We start from the raw sequence: 17,890 nt of genomic DNA, 5'->3' as shown, positions 1-17,890 counted from the left end.
ACTGTATAATTCTGCTCACTAAGAACCGATCAAAGTGAATCAGATTATCAGTACTTTCAGTGTGCTTGTACTTTGAAGTGCTCTTGACTTACAAGTCTTTGTTCTGAATAGGGACAAGCGGTAGTAAATGGATGGATGGATGTTGTGAGAGTGTCAAAGGGCTCTGAGGACTGCGAAGAGAACGACCAAGTAAAGTTGTACTCACATCCCCCCCAAACGATGATTGCAGGTCACACTCTGCAGTGGGGCTAAGGTCTTGCCTCATGACCCAAATAGGCTCCTTTGGTTCATCGGGAGTGTAAGGAGACCTCACTGCTCGGGTCTTCACCTCCTCTATGGCTTCCTTGATGTCTTTGATGGCCAGAGATATAGCATCCCGCTTCTCTTGGCTATTTCGGACTGCAGCCATCTCCTCTGATGGACTAAAAGTCTGCGTTTTGCTCCGTTTGGCATCTTGGACACTTTTATCAGAATCAGTTTGGTCATCAGATCGGAGTAGTTCACACTCTACATCTTCATGGACAAAGTCTTCAGTAATACACTGAAGACTCGTCGAGCTTTGGCTGTCTTTCACCTGTGCCACAAGGCTGTCAAAGTCTTCCTCCTGCTCACAGCTGTCAGCACGAGGATACGGGGCGAATTCCGCCTCTTTCTCTGGACTGTCAGACTCTCCGTCTGAGCGTTCGTCATAATGTCGCAGACGGGATCCCACAGTCTCTTGCTGCTGCTGGTAGTCCCCAGATGCCGCCTGGCCGTCCAACAGACGGAAGTTAGCTCTTCTCTGCAGGAGAGAATCTCTGTCCTCAGCTCCTTCTGCTGCTGAAGAAACCAACGTAGCGTCACAGATTTCCTCGTACACGTGCTCAGAAAGGGAGTAAATGTCGTAAGGTTCTGAGTATGCTTCTTCTGCCTCTTCGGTATCTAAACGCTCCACGTCTGTCATGTCCACATGTCCTCCAGAGATGCTGGCAGACGGAGTACAAATGTAGTTAGGGTGTCCTGGGGTGGACGTAGCCTTGGACTTGTCCTGTCTCTGTGGGCTAGACTGTTGATGGCACGGTAGAGGTGGGTAGTTTGATTGCTGTTCGGATTCAGCTCTCTCAGTGTAGCCCTCTGCTTCCGGACGTAGCTGAAGTCCATAGTTAGTGGTGTCGTCCTCCAGCCCAGGCTCCAGTGACACCATTACCAGGCTATCATCGCCCTCCGCCCGGTCTGTATGGGTATGAAAGCCGCTCTCAGTGCTGGCAGAGCGGGCTAACACTGAATCATCCCTGTCTCCATCGTCTTCCTGGGCCGTGTCTTGTTGTGCTAGCAGCTGCGCTCTCTCCGTCTCTCTCTGCTGTCTCTGCCGGTGCCTTTGCTGCTGGGCTCTGATGCGGGCCTCACTGTCCCCCTGTCTGCGGTAACGTGTCACAGCAGGGCGGGGAATGGGCTGCTTGGCTCCATGTTGCGTCTCCATGTCGTGCTCTTGGGGGCTGTGGGGCTGACACCCACTGGCTCTGCAGCCGGCGCCTCCTTGGGTCGCTGTGTCACAGCGCTTGGATCGTTCTTGGTTGGTGCCAGATCTGCTGTTGTGGTACTGGCGAGTTGCTGCACTGGACTCAAGCGTAAGAACCTTGCCCTGCTCTGCCTCCTGGGGGTTCATGGCTGTCTGGCCTGGGTTGGACCAGTCATTTTTTTCACAGGTCCATGACCGGCATCAGTGACCTATACAAACAGTAGAAAGAAGGTCAAGGTTTCATGGTTACCACAGAACAAGAGTCAAAATTCAGTATTGTGAAATAAGTGGTGCAATTCTTGGGATGCGTGTCCTAATTGTTTATTCATTTAAAGGGTCAAAGGAGAGTCGAGGAGGAGAAACATTATAATGCACTGGAAGTTTGGATACAGAGTACACCACACGCAATAAATTGAGCGAAGAAACTTCCAGAAAACTGTCAAATCTATTCTGGTGGCTTCCATTGAGACACGTGCAAACAAACATCCATCAAAAAACGCAGATACACACATTGGCTGAATATCATTTATAAGGCTCTTTTAGGTTTAATACCTCCATACTTGTGTACTCTGTTACAAAGAAAAAGCAGCTCTTACGCATTACGTTCTAACAATTTGTATGTTTTAACTGTTCCTCATGTACGGACTGAATTTGGCAAAAGAGCTTTTGGCATTGCTGCCCCTATGGCATGGAATGCATTGCAGACGAAACTGACACTTACAGAACTACTTCCATTTGGAGCCTTCCGTTCTGTCCTGAGGGACAAACAGCGAGAAACATTTGCACAGTGCCTGTGTTTTTAAAGATGTAAATCTCTGTTGTTTTACAGTTCTCTTATGTATTTTAAAATGTATGTCTTAATGTATTATTTTTGAAACTGCTCTGTGACATGTGCTGTTGACCTCTTGGCCAGGTCACCCTTGTGAAAGAGATCTTGATCTCAATGGGTTTTCTTATCTGGTTAAATAAAGGTTCTAAAATGAGGATCAAAGTACCACAATGCTATTCTGTATTAACTATCAAACATCCGTTGAGAAGATAAAAGTACCATAGTAATACTTTGTATTAACTATCAAACATCCATTGAGAAGATAAAAGTAATACTCTGTATTAACTATCAAACATCCATTGAGAATATAAAACTACCATAGTAATACTCTGTATTAACTAGGGTTGCAAAGGGGTCGAAAGTTTCCGGTAAATTTACGGAAACTTTGCGGAAATTTACCACGGGAAGTTAAGCTCGGGAAGTTTGGAAATATTGACCATTTTTTAATTATTCAAAGTTGGACACCGTCCATGGGAATTAATGGGAATATATGGGAATTAATGGGGAATTACAATAATTATATATTATTGGGCACTTGTCTATATGCTGCTGCATCTTTGTGGCATTTTTAGCTCTTTGCACAGTATTTGCAAATGTACACAGCCTTTCCGCCTACATTGGTTGGGGTGAAATGTCTCCACACATCAGATGGTGTATGTGGCATTATTCTTTTTGTATTTATTTATTCTTGTAAAACACTAATGCAATGCCACACACAGATATAAATAGTCAGCTAAACAATTGGAGTAGTCTTTAAAAATATTTTACTGATGGACAAATGAATAGAAATAGGCTAGATGAATAAATGAACACTCAATCAGCATGCTAAATCAAACTATAACCTACTCCTCTCTAGCTGCCACCTTATCGTGGTAGAGGAGTTTGCGTGTCCCAATGATCCTAGGAGCTATGTTGTCCAGGGGCTTCCATGCCCCCTGGTAGGGTCTCCCAAGACAAACAGGTCCTAGGTGAGGGATCAGACAAAGAGCAGCTTGAAGACTTCTATGGAAATGCAAAAACCAAGACTCCGATATCCCTCGCCCGGACGCGGGTCACCGGGGCCCCCCTCTGGAGCCAGGCCCGGAGTTGGGGCACGATGGCGAGCGCCTGGTGGCCGGGCCTGTCCCCATGGGGGCCGGCCGGGCACAGCCCGAAGAGGCAACGTGGGTCCCCCCTCCAATGGGCTCACCACTCATGGGAGGAGCCATAGAGGTGCGCTGTGAGCTGGGCGGAAGCCGAAGGCAGGGCACTTGGCGGTCTGATCCTCGGCTACATAAGCTAGCTCTTGGGACGTGGAATGTCACCTCGCTGGTGGGGAAGGAGCCTGAGCTAGTGCGCGAGGTGGACAAGTTCCGGCTGGATATAGTCAGACACACTTCAACGCACAGCAAGGGCTCTGGAACCAGTTCTCTCGAGAGGGGCTGGACTCTCTTCCACACTGGCGTTGCACGCAGTGAGAGGCGACGGGCTGGGGTAGCAATTCTTGTTGCCCCCCGGCTCAAAGCCTGCACGTTGGAGTTCAACCCAGTGGACGAGAGGGTAGCTTCCCTCCGGCTTCGGGTGGGGGGACGGGTCCTGACTGTTGTTTGTGCTTACGCACCAAACAGCAGTTCAGAGTGCCCACCATTTTTGGATACACTCGAGGGAGTACTGGAAAGTGCTCCCCCGGGTGATTCCCTTGCCCTACTGGGGGACTTCAACGCTCATGTTCGCAAAGACAGTGAAACCTGGAGAGGCGTGATTGGGAAGAATGGCCACCTGGATCTGAACCCGAGTGGTGTTTTGTTATTGGACTTTTGTGCTCGTCACAGATTGTCCATAACAAACACCATGTTCAAACATAAGGGTGTGCATATGTGCACTTGGCACCAGGACACCCTAGGCCGCAGTTCCATGATCGACCTTGTAGTTGTGTCATCGGATTTGCGGCCTCATGTTTTGGACACTCGGGTGAAGAGAGGGGCGGAGCTTTCTACCAATTACCACCTGGTGGTGAGTTGACTGCGATGGTGGGGGAGGATGCCGGACAGACCTGGCAGGCCCAAAGGGTCTGCTGGGAACGTCTAGCAGAGTCTCCTGTCAAAGAGAGTTTCAATTCCCACCTCCTGAAGAACTTTGAACATGTCACGAGGGAGGTGCTGGACATTGAGTCCGAGTGGACCATGTTCCGCACCTCTATTGTCGAGGCGGCTGATTGGAGCTGTGGCCACAAGGTAGTTGGTGCCTGCCGTGGCGGTAATCCTAGAACCTGTTGGTGGACACCGGCGGTGAGGGATGCCGTCAAGCCGAAGAAAGAGTCCTATCGGGTTCTTTTGGCTCATAGGACTCCGGAGGCAGCGGACAGGTACCGACAGGCCAAGCGGTGTGCGGCTTCAGCGGTCGCGGAGGCAAAAACTGGGGCATTGGAGGAGTTCGGGGAAGCCATGGAAAACGACTTCCGGACGGCTTCGAAGCGATTCTGGACCACCATCCGCCTACTCAGGAAGGGGAAGCAGTGCACTGTCAATACCGTGTATGGTGAGGATGGTGTTCTGCTGACCTCGACTGCGGATGTTGTGGATCGGTGGAGGGAATACTTCGAAGACCTCCTCAATCCCACCAACACGTCTTCCTATGAGGAAGCAGTGCCTGGGGAATCTGTGGTGGGCTCTCCTATTTCTGGGGCTGAGGTTGCTGTGGGAGTTAAAAAGCTCCTCGGTGGCAAGGCCCCGGGGTTGGATGAGATCCGCCCGGAGTTCCTTAAGGCTCTGGATGCTGTGGGGCTGTCTTGGTTGACAAGACTCTGCAGCATCGTGTGGACATCGGGGGAGGTACCTCTGGATTGGCAGACCGGGGTGGTGGTTCCTCTCTTTAAGAAGGGGAACCGGAGGGTGTGTTCCAACTATCGCGGGATCACGCTCCTCAGCCTTCCCGGTAAGGTCTATTCAGGTGTACTGGAGAGGAGGCTACGCCGGATAGTCGAACCTCGGATTCAGGAGGAACAGTGTGGTTTTCGTCCTGGTCATGGAACTGTGGACCAGCTCTTTACTCTCGGCAGGGTCCTTGAGGGTGCATGAGTTTGCCCAACCAGTCTGCATGTGCTTTGTGGACTTGGAGAAGGCATTCAACCGTGTCCCTCAGGAAGTCCTGTGGGGAGTGCTCAGAGAGTATGGGGTATCGGACTGTCTGATTGTGGCAGTCCGCTCCCTGTACGATCAGTGTCAGAGCTCGGTCCACATTGCTGGCAGTAAGTCGGACACGTTTCCAGTGAGGGTTGTCACCGATTCTGTTCATAACTTTTATGGACAGAATTTCTAGGCGCAGTCAAGGCGTTGAGGGGATCTGGTTTGATGGCTGCAGGATTAGGTCTCTGCTTTTTGCAGATGATGTGGTCCTGATGGCTTCATCTGGCCAGGATCTTCAGCTTTCACTGGATCGGTTCGCAGCCGAGTGTGAAGCAACAAGTCCGAGTCCATGGTTCTCGCCCGGAAAAGGGTGGAGTGCCATCTCCGGGTTGGGGAGGAGACCCTGCCCCAAGAGGAGGAGTTCAAGTACCTCTGAGTCTTGTTCACGAGTGAGGGAAGAGTGGATCGTGAGATCGACAGGCGGATTGGTGCGGCGTCTTCAGTAATGCAGACGCTGTATCGATCCGTTGCGGTGAAGAAGGAGCTGAGCCGGAAGGCAAAGCTCTCAATTTACCGGTCGATCTACGTTCCCATCCTCACCTATGGTCATTAGCTTTGGGTTATGACCAAAAGGACAAGATCACGGGTACAAGCGGCCGAAATGAGTTTCCTCCGCCGGGTGGCGGGGCTCTCCCTTAGAGATAGGGTGAGAAGCTCTGCCATCCGGGGGGAGCTCAAAGTAAAGCCGCTGCTCCTCCACATCGAGAGGAGCCAGATGAGGTGGTTCGGGCATCTGGTCAGGATGCCACCTGAACGCCTCCCTAGGGAGGTGTTTAGGGCACGTCCGACCGGTAGGAGGCCACGGGGAAGACCCAGGACACATTGGGAAAACTATGTCTCCCGGCTGGCCTGGGAACGCCTCGGGATCCCCCGGGAAGAGCTGGACGAAGTGGCTGGGGAGAGGAAAGTCTGGACATCCCTGCTTAGGCTGCTGCCCCTGCGACCCGACCTCGGATAACGGAAGAAGATGGATGGATGGAACCTACATTTTTGTATGACAACAGAATGGCTAGCAGAACAGAAGGCAGAGGAAACTACACGTTTTGATTTAGTATTTGCTAGTTGAACTTTACAGATCACAAAAAAGGTAAATTCGGATTGTTAGCATAAATGAATGGGAATTAACATGGAGAAAATTAGCATCACGGCTAACGGAGAAATATTTTCGGTTCATTATGAGACTGTGGTGGTACATAAACCTAGCTAGCTAGAGATATTGGCCCCAAAATCATTTAACAAGTACAGGAACAGCTAGCTAGCTTGAGTGGAAGTCTGCTGGAGTAGCCTGCAGTCATGCAGTAACAAGCAATTATACCTCTATTAAACTTAAATACCATAGATCAAATATATTTACCCCAGTAATATTATCAAAACTTACCTGACTGGATGAAATCCTTGGTCTCAAATACTAGTGTGGCCTCAATAGCCCTGCTGTAGTGTGTAGCATGCTGGGAATTATCTGTGCATGTGATGGAAGAATGCACTGCACATGTGATGGAGGAATGCACAGTGCAGGGTTGAAATTCTACTGAATTTGCAGTAAATCAGGTTGTTTTAGCTAATAATCATACTGCAAGATCTAGCATGTTGCATTCAATGTTTATTCCCATTCATTTCCCATTAATTCCCGTTAATTCCCATATATTCCCGTTAATTCCCATGGAAAGTTTCCAACTTTGAATATTCCCGGAATTTTGCAACCCTAATATTAACTATCAAACATCCATTGAGAAGATAAAAGTACCATAGTAATACTCTGTATTAACTATCAAACATCCATCGAAATAAGGATCAAAATACCACAATGCTATTCTGTATTAACTATCAAACATCCATCGAGAAGATAAAAGTACCATAGAAATACTCTGTATTAACTATCAAACATCCACGTCTTCTGTCCTCTGTTGTCCTGTGTGTTTTTTTTAATAAATTTTGATGTCTATTTTACTGTTTTAATTGGTTTTACCCTTTAAAATCGTTTTTAATCATATTTATTTTTTTATATTGTCTCTGTATTGGTTTTCTATTCATTTATTCTTTGTTTTTATTCAGTCATTGGTGTAGCATAATATTGTTTTTAATATTGTTTTTAATATTGTTTTTAATCATTGCTGTGCAGCACTTTGGAAACATTCTTGTTGTGTAAATGTGCTATATAAATAAAGTGGATTGGATTGGATTGGATCCATCAAGAAGACAAAAAAGTACAACAATAATACTCTATATTAACTATCAAACATCCATCGAGATGATAAAAGTACCATAATAATACTATGTATTAACTATCAAACATCCACTGAGAACATAAAAGTAATACTCTGTATTAACTATCAAACATCCATCGAAATGAGGATCAAAGTACCACAATGCTATTCTGTATTAACTATCAAACATCCATCAAGAACATAAAAGTACCCTAATAATACTCTGTATTAACTATCAAACATCCATCGAGAAGATAAAAGTACCATAATAATACTCTGTATTAACTAACTATCCCTCGAGAAGATAAAATTACCATAATAATACTCTGTATTAACTATCAAACATCCATCGAGAAGATAAAAGTACCATAATAGGGACGGCGTGGCGAAGTTGGTAGAGTGGCTGTGCCAGCAATCGGAGGGTTGCTGGTTACTGGGGTTCAATCCCCACCTTCTACCAACCTAGTCACGTCCGTTGTGTCCTTGGGCAAGACACTTCACCCTTGCTCCTGATGGCTGCTGGTTAGCGTCTTGCATGGCAGCTCCCGCCATCAGTGTGTGAATGTGTGTGTGAATGGGTGAATGTGGAAATACTGTCAAAGCGCTTTGAGTACCTTGAAGGTAGAAAAGCGCTATACAAGTATAACCCATTTATCATTTATAATAATACTCTGTAACAACTATCAAACATCCATCGAGAACATAAAAGTAATATTCTGTGTTAACTATCAAACATCCATGGAGATGAGTATTAAAGTACCACAATGCTATTCTGTATTAACTATCAAACATCCATCGAGAAGATAAAAGTAATAATGGATTAGATTTGATATACCGGTAGCACTTTTCTATTATTAGATACTCAAAGCGCTCGCATAATAATACTCTGTATTAACTATCAAACATCCTTTGAGATGAGGATAAAAGTACCATACTAATACTCTGTATTAACTATCAAACATCCATCGAGAAGATAAAAGTACCATAGTAATATTCTGTATTAACTATCAAACATCCATCAAGACAAAAGTACCACAATAATACTCTATATTAACTATCAAACATCCATCGAGATGATAAAAGTACCATAATAATACTCTGTATTAACTATCAAACATCCACCGAGAACATAAAAGTAATACTCTGTATTAACTATCAAACATCCATTGAGATGGGGATCAAAGTACCACAATGCTATTCTGTATTAACTATCAAACATCCATCGAGAAGATAAAAGTAATAATGGATTAGATTTTATATACCGGTAGCACTTTTCTATTATTAGATACTCAAAGCGCTCCCATAATAATACTTTGTATTAACTATCAAACATCCATTGAGATGAGGATAAAAGTACCATAATAATACTCTGTATTACTATCAAACATCCACCGAGAAGATAAAAGTACCATAGTAATACACTGTATTAAATATCAAACATCCATCAAGACAAAAGTACCACAATAATACTTTATATTAACTATCAAACATCCATCGAGATGATAAAAGTACCATAGTAATACACTGTATTAAATATCAAACATCCATCAAGACAAAAGTACCACAATAATACTTTATATTAACTATCAAACATCCATCGAGATGATAAAAGTACCATAGTAATACCCTGTATTAACTATCAAACATCCATCAAGACAAAGGTACCACAATAATACTCTATATTAACTATCAAACATCCATCGAGATGATAAAAGTACCATAATAATACTATGTATTAACTATCAAACATCCATCGAGATGATAAAAGTACCATAATAATACTCTGTATTAACTATCAAACATCCACCGAGAACATAAAAGTAATACTCTGTATTAACTATCAAACATCCATTGAGATGAGGATCAAAGTACCACAATGCTATTCAGTATTAACTAGCAAACATCCATCGAGAAGGTAAAAGTACCATACTAATACTCTGTATTAACTATCAAACATCCCTCGAGAAGATACAATTACCATAATAATACTCTGTATTAGCTATCAAACATCCATAGAGAAGATAAAAGTACCATAATAATACTCTGTATTAACTATCAAACATCCACCGAGAACATAAAAGTAATACTCTGTATAAACTATCAAACATCCATCAAGAAGATAAAAGTACCATAATAATACTCTGTATTAACTATCAAACATCCACCGAGAACATAAAAGTAATACTCTCTATTAACTATCAAACATCCATTGAGAAGATAAAATTACCATAATAATACTCTGTATTAATAAAAGTAATACTCTCTATTAACTATCAAACATCCATCGAGAAGATAAAATTACCATAATAATACTCTGTATTAACTATCAAACATCCATTGAGAAGATAAAAGTACCATAATAATACTCTGTATTAACTATCAAACATCCACCGAGAACATAAAAGTAATATTCTGTGTTAACTATCAAACATCCATGGAGATGAGTATTAAAGTACCATAATAATTGTCAACACGTGGACTTTGGCGGCGCATATTACTGCGCGGATTGCTTTCCCAGGGTGCAAAACAACTAGACTGGACTTGGCTTGAAGGTAAATACATCTTTTATTTTTACACTAACAAAAGAAACAAAAGGCGCGCACAAGGCGGAAGTACAAACTTGGCTAAGAAAACTAAACTGGCACTTGGGCAAAAACTATGGACGTGAAACAAATAAACACTTACTGTGACATGAGCAGAACAAAAACTTACGTGGCATGGCAAGAAGCACAAATGATGGAATAAGCAGGGCATTAAAATGACAGAGGTAGACAGAGTTAATGTCGCCAGGCCGACCAACAGAAAAAGACAGGCTTTAAATAACAGTGACATGATTGGTGACAGGTGCGCGAGTGCAAAACGTGAGACAGGTGAAACTAATGGGTTGTCATGGAAACACAACAAACAAGAGTGCACAAAGAGTCCAAAAACCAAACCGAACATAACCAAAACCATTATTATGGTAATTGTATTTTCTCGTAACCATGGCATCACTTGTTGTTCTGCTCTAATGGGTCAACACACAAAGCTTGTAGATTAGTTAGTAATCTACACTCATTTTCTTTTAGGGGGACCTTAAAGTACCAGTCGGGTGGAAAAACTAGTTGTCTTTATATGCTTGATTGTGTTTCATTGTATCCAATAAACCATATGCAAAATTGCATTTAGAATCTGCAAAGTTCCTGAAAATATCGTCTAAACGTTACAAAATGTAACTAATTCGGTCAGTTTATTCGAATATTCTGCTCTTAATATCTTCGGCAATTTCTGTAGGTTTTACGTCACTGTAGTAACGTTCCTGCACTCTGACCATATTACCTAATCAGGTACACTGGAAATATGCAAACATTTTAAAGAGATGTGCTGTTCATCATTCACAATCCTTATGTAAGACAAGAACACATATGCTTGGCTATTTTCATGCATTCCAAATCGTAAATAAATAGCTAACAATTGAGTCAACAGATGGAGGGCTCCTCTATTACGCCCTTAAAACCCTCTAAAAAAAAACCATCCAGAAAGCGCCAACAATACTCCATTTACATGTCGTGACCTGACAAATATGAGTGATATTGTTATTATAAACTCTAACGCAGACGGACTATTTTAGCAGCGCATTAATAGCAGTGAGCTAATGCTATCTTACGCTGCTATTGTTGACACACTGAGCCAGTGGCTGCTTCTACTTGGTCTCAACCTTGGTGCGGCATGGCGTAGCGGGTAGAGCAACCGTGCCAGAAACCTGAGGGTTGCAGGTTCGCTCCCCGCCTATTACCATCCAAAAAAAAAAATCACTTCCGTTGTGTCCTTGGGCAGGACACTTCACCCTTGCCCCCGGTGCCACTCACACCGGTGAATTGAATGATGAATAATAGGTGGTGGTCGGAGGGGCCGTTGGCGCAAATTGCAGCCACGCTTCCGTCAGTCTACCCCAGGGCAGCTGTGGCTATGAAAGTAGCTTACCACCACCAGGTGTGAATGAATGATGGGTTCTACATGTAAAGCGACTTTGGGTACTTAGAAAAGCGCTATATAAATCCCAGGTATTATTATTATTATTAAAACAAAACATGATCACACAGGGCAGCACGGTGGCAGAGGGGTTAGTGCGTCTGCCTCACAATACGAAGGTCCTGAGTAGTCGTGAGTTCAATCCCGGCCTCGGGATCTTTCTGTGTGGAGTTTGCATGTTCTCTCCGTGACTGCGTGGGTTCCCTCCGGGTACTCCGGCTTCCTCCCACCTCCAAAAACATGCACCTGGGGATAGGCTGATTGGCAACACTAAATTGGCCCTAGTGTGTGAATGTGAGTGTGAATGTTGTCTGTCTATCTGTGTTGGCCCTGCGATGAGGTGGCGACTTGTCCAGGGTGTACCCCGCCTTCCGCCCGATTGTAGCTGAGATAGGCTCCAGCGCCCCCCGCGACCCCGAAGGGAATAAGCGGTAGAAAATGGATGGATGGATGGATGATCACACAGACATGACAATAATACTCTGTATTAACTATCAAACATCCCTCGAAAAGATAAAATTACCATAATAATACTCTGTATTAACTATCAAACATCCATCGAGAAGATAAAAGTACCATAATAATGCTCTGTATTAACTATTTCTTTTTTACTTTTTCCAAGATGGCGCCGCTGTAGTGGCTGCTGGTGGCAGGAGCTCTGTGCGCTTGTGTCATCCTTTTGTGTTCTTGATGTTTCCTTCTGGTTTTCATGTGTTTTTTGGGTTTTTTTGCCTTTTGGTTCAGGACCCTTTGGGAATGTGCCACAAGGGGTGGCACTTTTGTGACTTCTGCGGTGCTTTTTTGTGAACTTCGGGATCTGCCTCCCGGGAGCCTTTTGGCCATGGGGACCAGCTGCTGGGTCTCTGCCACACCAGAGTTCATTTGGAGAGACTGGAGGAGATGCGGATGAAGAGACCGGGTTGCGGAGCTGGCGCTGAGCGCCGGGACGGACAAGCTTCACAGTGTCTTGGCTGAATGAGCAGGTATCGGACACCTCGGTCTCCTTGGACGCATCCTCGCTCATCCATGCGGACTGGACACTGGCCGAGAGTTAGTGGCCGGCCGAGGGTGGACTCGGCTCTCTTGGTTGCTTTGTTGGGTCTGCTCCTGTCCCTGGCCATGCTCCCCACACCCCAGCAGACGATGGCGTGGAACACCGCAGAGGCCACCACAGTGTATATGGGTGTTGAAAAGAGGTTTTTCTTTGGTTGCTTGTCTATGCATGGTGCAATCGTGTGTGCGCAATATATAGTATTGGTAAATTATTTCAGTTTTTTTTGTTTTACTTTTGTAGCTGTATGTAGAAATGGCACTGCTGGAGTGGCAGCTGGTTGCATCAGCTCTGCTCTTTTAATATCCTTTGTTTTCTTTGATGTTTCCCTCTTACACACATGTTTATGTGTGCAATGGCTATGAGTTTTTTTTCTTTCTTGGCCTCAGTCTGGACCCCCTCTCCAGGGGCCCAGGCTTAGACTGAATTTCTTTTTTTTTAATAAATTACTTCTGATTCTGATCAAACATCCATTGAGATGAGGATCAAAGTACCACAACAATGCTCTGTATTACCTATCAAACATCCATCGAGAAGATAAAAATACCATAATAATACTCTGTAATAACTATCAAACATCCATAGAGAAGATAAAAGTACCACAATAATACTCTGTATTAACTATCAAACATCCATCCACCTTCCTTCAACAACAACAACACTACTAATCATGGCAGACTTGATGAGAGACAACAAAGACTACTTTGGGACAAATGATGATCCGGAAACTTCTAGTTTTGAGCCTGAATATAAGGAGGATGATCTACACGTTTTAGAAGCTGTGTGCTAAACAGATACAGCTTTAGTCAAACACAAAGCAAGTACTAATCAAGATATACAAACATAATAAAACGTTCACTTACAGTACAATGTCTGCTCTTCCCCTTTACATCAACAATTCATCACAAAGGGTTAAAAAAAAATGAGCGCTTTTTCGTGTCTTTCTCACCATCGCCGGGTCTAAGTTGGATGTCAAAGTTGACCAACTTGTGGGTTTATGTCCACAACCTTCTACTATCCAGGTGAGAGGCATGATTTATCATCTACAATTAACTTTCACCAAGTCAGAGGCGATGCGGCAGCTCAACATGTCAATATAGCAGCGTAAGCTACGACTAATCATTAGGGCTGCGAATCTTTGGGTGTCCCACGAATCGATTCAATATCGATTCTTGGGGTCACGATTCGATTAAACATCGATTTTTTTAGATTCAACGCGATTCTCGATTCACAAACGATATTTTCCCGATTCAAAATGATTCTCTATTCATTCAATACATAGGATTTCAGCAGGATCTACCCCAGTCTGCTGACATGCAAGCAGAGTAGTAGATTTTTGTAAAAAGCTTTTATAAATGTAAAGGACAATGTTTTATCAACTGATTGCTATAATGTAAATTTGTTTTAACTATTAAATGAACCAAAAATATGACTTATTTTATCCTTGTGAAAATATTGGACACAGTGTGTTGTCAAGCTTATGAGATGTGATGCAAGTGTAAGCCACTGTGACACTATTGTTCTTTTTTATTTTATTTTATAAATGTCAATGAGGGGTTTTTAATCACTGCTATGTTGAAATTGTAACTAATATTGATACTGTTGTTGATAATATTCATTTTTGTTTCACTACTTTTGGTTTGTTCTGTGTCGTGTTTGCGTCTCCTCTCAATTGCTCTGTTTATTGCAGTTCTGAGTGTTGCTGGGTCGGGTTTGGTTTGGATTGCATTGTTATGGTATTGCTGTGTATCGTTTTGTTGTATTGATTAATTTAAAAAAAATAAAAAATAAAAATGAAAAAAATAAATAAATAAATCGATATTTTAAAAATGAGAATCGATTCTGAATCGCACAACGTGAGAATCGCGATTCGAATTTGAATCGATTTTTTCCCACACCCCTACTAATCATGTTAGCGATAACAATAACATTACAGATAGTAATGATAATTATTATATTACAAATGGTAATATTACTGATAACATTACAGATAATAATAATAATTATATTACAGCTAATAATATTGCAGATAATACTAATTATTATACTAAAGATAATAATAATAATTATTATTATTATACAACAGATACAAATGTTGGAGATAATACTAATCATGCTACAGATATTAATAAAATTTACTTTAATATAGTGGTAATCTTGACTTTGTTGGATAATAATAATAATATTAGATGATAATTTTAATATTTGATATTGTTACAAATGTTACAAATAATGTTACATATAATAATAATAATGTCATACATAAAATATGAATATTATTTCAGATAACAACGTTAGTTGTATATTTTCATTCATCAAACATATTAAACAACCTTCCATCATATTTTCTCACACAACAACAAAACCTTTTTTTGCCCAGAAGAAACCAACCATTTTTCAATCATCCCACGGCAGCAATTGGAGGTGAAAGAAAAGATTGACTCACCTTTTAGCTGCTGTTAGCTTCTGCTAGCTGCTGTTAGCTCCTATTTCTTCCTGCTAGCCCGTGCTAGCTGCCCTTAGCTTGTTTGGGCAGCAGTTAGCATGTGTTAGCCGCTAGCAGCTGCCACCGGAGGCTAATGAAGCTAATGGAAGCTAATGGAAGCTAAGTGGTGATGCTGCGGTCAAGTGCTGACATCACACCGTCGTCCTCCATCTTCAGTGGGGCGTGCGCGCGCACACGCACTTGCGCCACTCCCCCCCTCCCCTTCGAAGTGATGTGGCGAACACAAACATCAACATGATCATATCAACATTATTGTCACGGAGTCAATGGAAATAATCAATAATGAGAGCATTCGTCATCCATCCATCCATCCATCCATTTTATACCGCTTGTCCCTTTTGGGGTCGCGGGGGGTTGCTGGAGCCTATCTCAGCTACAATCGGGTATATATATATATATATATACAGGGGCGGATTAAGAAATTTTGGCCCCCTGGGCCTGACATGGTCTTGGCCCCTCAACCCCCCGCGCGTGTGGGCGCACACACACGCACGCACTATGCAAGAAATACTGTATACTGTGAACAGACATGCACACTGTACTGTACAGAAGAGTGCACATACTGCACACACACTATTAGGTATACCACACAGACACTGACAAGCACAGGTTTCACACAGACACAGGGGGAGGGGATAAATGGCCTAAAAATAAACATTTTGGAAAATGATTACGCCCACTTCAGTGATGGTGCATTGGGTCATTTGAGAGATATTATGTATTGGAAGTTGGTAGCTATCATGAAATAAACCCCCCACCCCACCCAAAAAACTAAATCGGACATGATTTTTGCCCCCTTTTCCTCCCTTCTATCATTAAAAATAAAATAATATCTTAGGAAAACACTTTGGCATAACGGCAGCTGTGCAGCAAATTGAGGCTCAAAGTCTGTATCTATTTGTGGTTAAGCTTGAGGAGAAGGAGAAAGGTAAAATGATAACATGCATCGGAGAGCACCACAAAGAAAGGTGTAGGCCAGTTCATGGTACAAGGGCTGCATGCAGGTCAAGATAGCCCATTTCCAAGAATGCTATAGTGGCTGGACAGGCACTGGACATGTCCTGAACTCAGTGTCAGACGTGGCTGCCGAATACTTGGATGAAGTGAAGCAGCTGACAGATCTCATGCTGCCCCATCTGAAGACTGTCCTGGCCAGGCAGAGGATGGATGAGGAGACCTTCCCAATGGACCCTGTCAGTGAACAGGCTAGTAACATTGATGGCACCCCTGTGCACAACATTGGGATGGAGAGACAATGTGGCAAGGTGGACTACAAACTGAAGAAGTTGGGCACACTGAACGCAGTCAATAGGTCAATAATTTTACAGAAGAGCCAGGAGCTTCAGAGGTTTCAAGGCAGCAGCACAAGCAAAAAGGGAGGTTGAACTCAACTGGAGTAAATTCATGAAGGCAAAATTCGAGAGTAGGGCAGATGAGAAACAAGAGATGGCTCAAAGAAAGGAGAGTAAGAGACTAGACATGCTGGACACACTGAAATCTTTTGATGGCCCCTTCACGATAGTGGGGAAGTTGAAAAGTTCCTTGTGGATGAAAGTCTGCACAAGAATGCAAAGCTGCAGAGAATGAAGCTTGAGGTTCAGTTTGCCAGAGAAAGCACCAAGCTTCTGCCTAAAGTCAATCCTATCTTCACAATCCAGGTGACACTTCCCAGAAATGGCAAAAGTGCAATTCTCCAAGTCATAATGGATACTTAGAATTTTATGGTGGTGGTAAGTATTCATGAAAACAGGTAGCCTAACATTAGTGAATGGGTGAATTCTGGAAATAACCTAAAAATCTTACACAGTGCACCTTTAAGCAAGGGGTTTCTTTCGTGCTTTCAATTTTGCAAAATCATCCACCACATCATTGAAGTCCAACTCTCTTGTCAGCTCACTCTCAATTGCCATTAGAGATAACGCATTTAATCTTTTCTGAGTCATTCTTGTGCGCAGCTCATTTTTTACTCTTGACAAAAGAGAGAATGAGCGTTCTCCCTCACAGTTACTGACCGGTAGAGTGAGAAAAATCTGTAGCGCAATGTATGTATTAGGAAACGTAGGCTGTAGTCCAAAATGTATTATTGTTTTGAGCAGTCCTGAAGGGGTCCTCTCCTCATCAGTGTTGTTGAGCTGTATAAAAGATTTGAACTGTATAAGCTCCTGTCCAAGACTTTCATTGAGGTCAGATGGGTATGATTCAGTGAGAATCTTGGCCTTGTGAAGGACTGAAGCATTGGACTCTGTATCCAAAGAGAAAAGGACACTGAACAAATTGTTCAGATGTTTGTAGGCCTCCAGACGGTGATTAAGGCTTGAACTCAGTTGATCAATAGAGGCAATAAATGTCTCTATTTGAAACAGTTGCCTTCCCTCAAGCACAACATCTGGGGATGCTGATTCATCAGCAAACTTTTTACGTTTCCTCGTCCGTTCAGCCCTGTAAGATGGGGTGCCACCCAACATGTTTAAGGCTTTCTGCTCAAAATGATCAAATAGATCTCTTTGGGAGAGAACAAAGGTGCGCAGAGATTCCAGCAATCTAACTGCTGTACCAAGGTCCATGTCTGCTTTTTGAAGTTGCAGACTTGTGGCCTGAAATCTGGACAGAACAGTGTCCCAAAAGCC

General features: G+C 43.2%; 1 protein-coding gene across 1 annotated transcript in view; it reads right to left on the bottom strand.

Moving 5' to 3' along the window:
* The window catches only part of apba1a (amyloid beta (A4) precursor protein-binding, family A, member 1a), a 45,723-nt gene extending 30,281 nt beyond the window's left edge, over window positions 1-15,442 (bottom strand). Inside the window, exons 1-2 of the mRNA XM_062025384.1 lie at window positions 15,204-15,442; window positions 206-1,707 (exon numbers count right to left, since the gene is read on the bottom strand). Of these exons, the coding sequence (XP_061881368.1) occupies window positions 206-1,645 (1,440 nt within the window). The 5' untranslated portion in view covers window positions 1,646-1,707; window positions 15,204-15,442. The remainder of the gene's footprint in view (window positions 1-205; window positions 1,708-15,203) is intronic.
* Window positions 15,443-17,890: the final 2,448 nt, after the last annotated feature.

Source organism: Entelurus aequoreus, linkage group LG17, assembly GCF_033978785.1.
Source record: "Entelurus aequoreus isolate RoL-2023_Sb linkage group LG17, RoL_Eaeq_v1.1, whole genome shotgun sequence".
Lineage (NCBI taxonomy): Eukaryota > Metazoa > Chordata > Actinopteri > Syngnathiformes > Syngnathidae > Entelurus > Entelurus aequoreus.
Note: the sequence above shows the minus strand (reverse complement) of the source record. Positions and strands in the feature narration are given on the sequence as shown.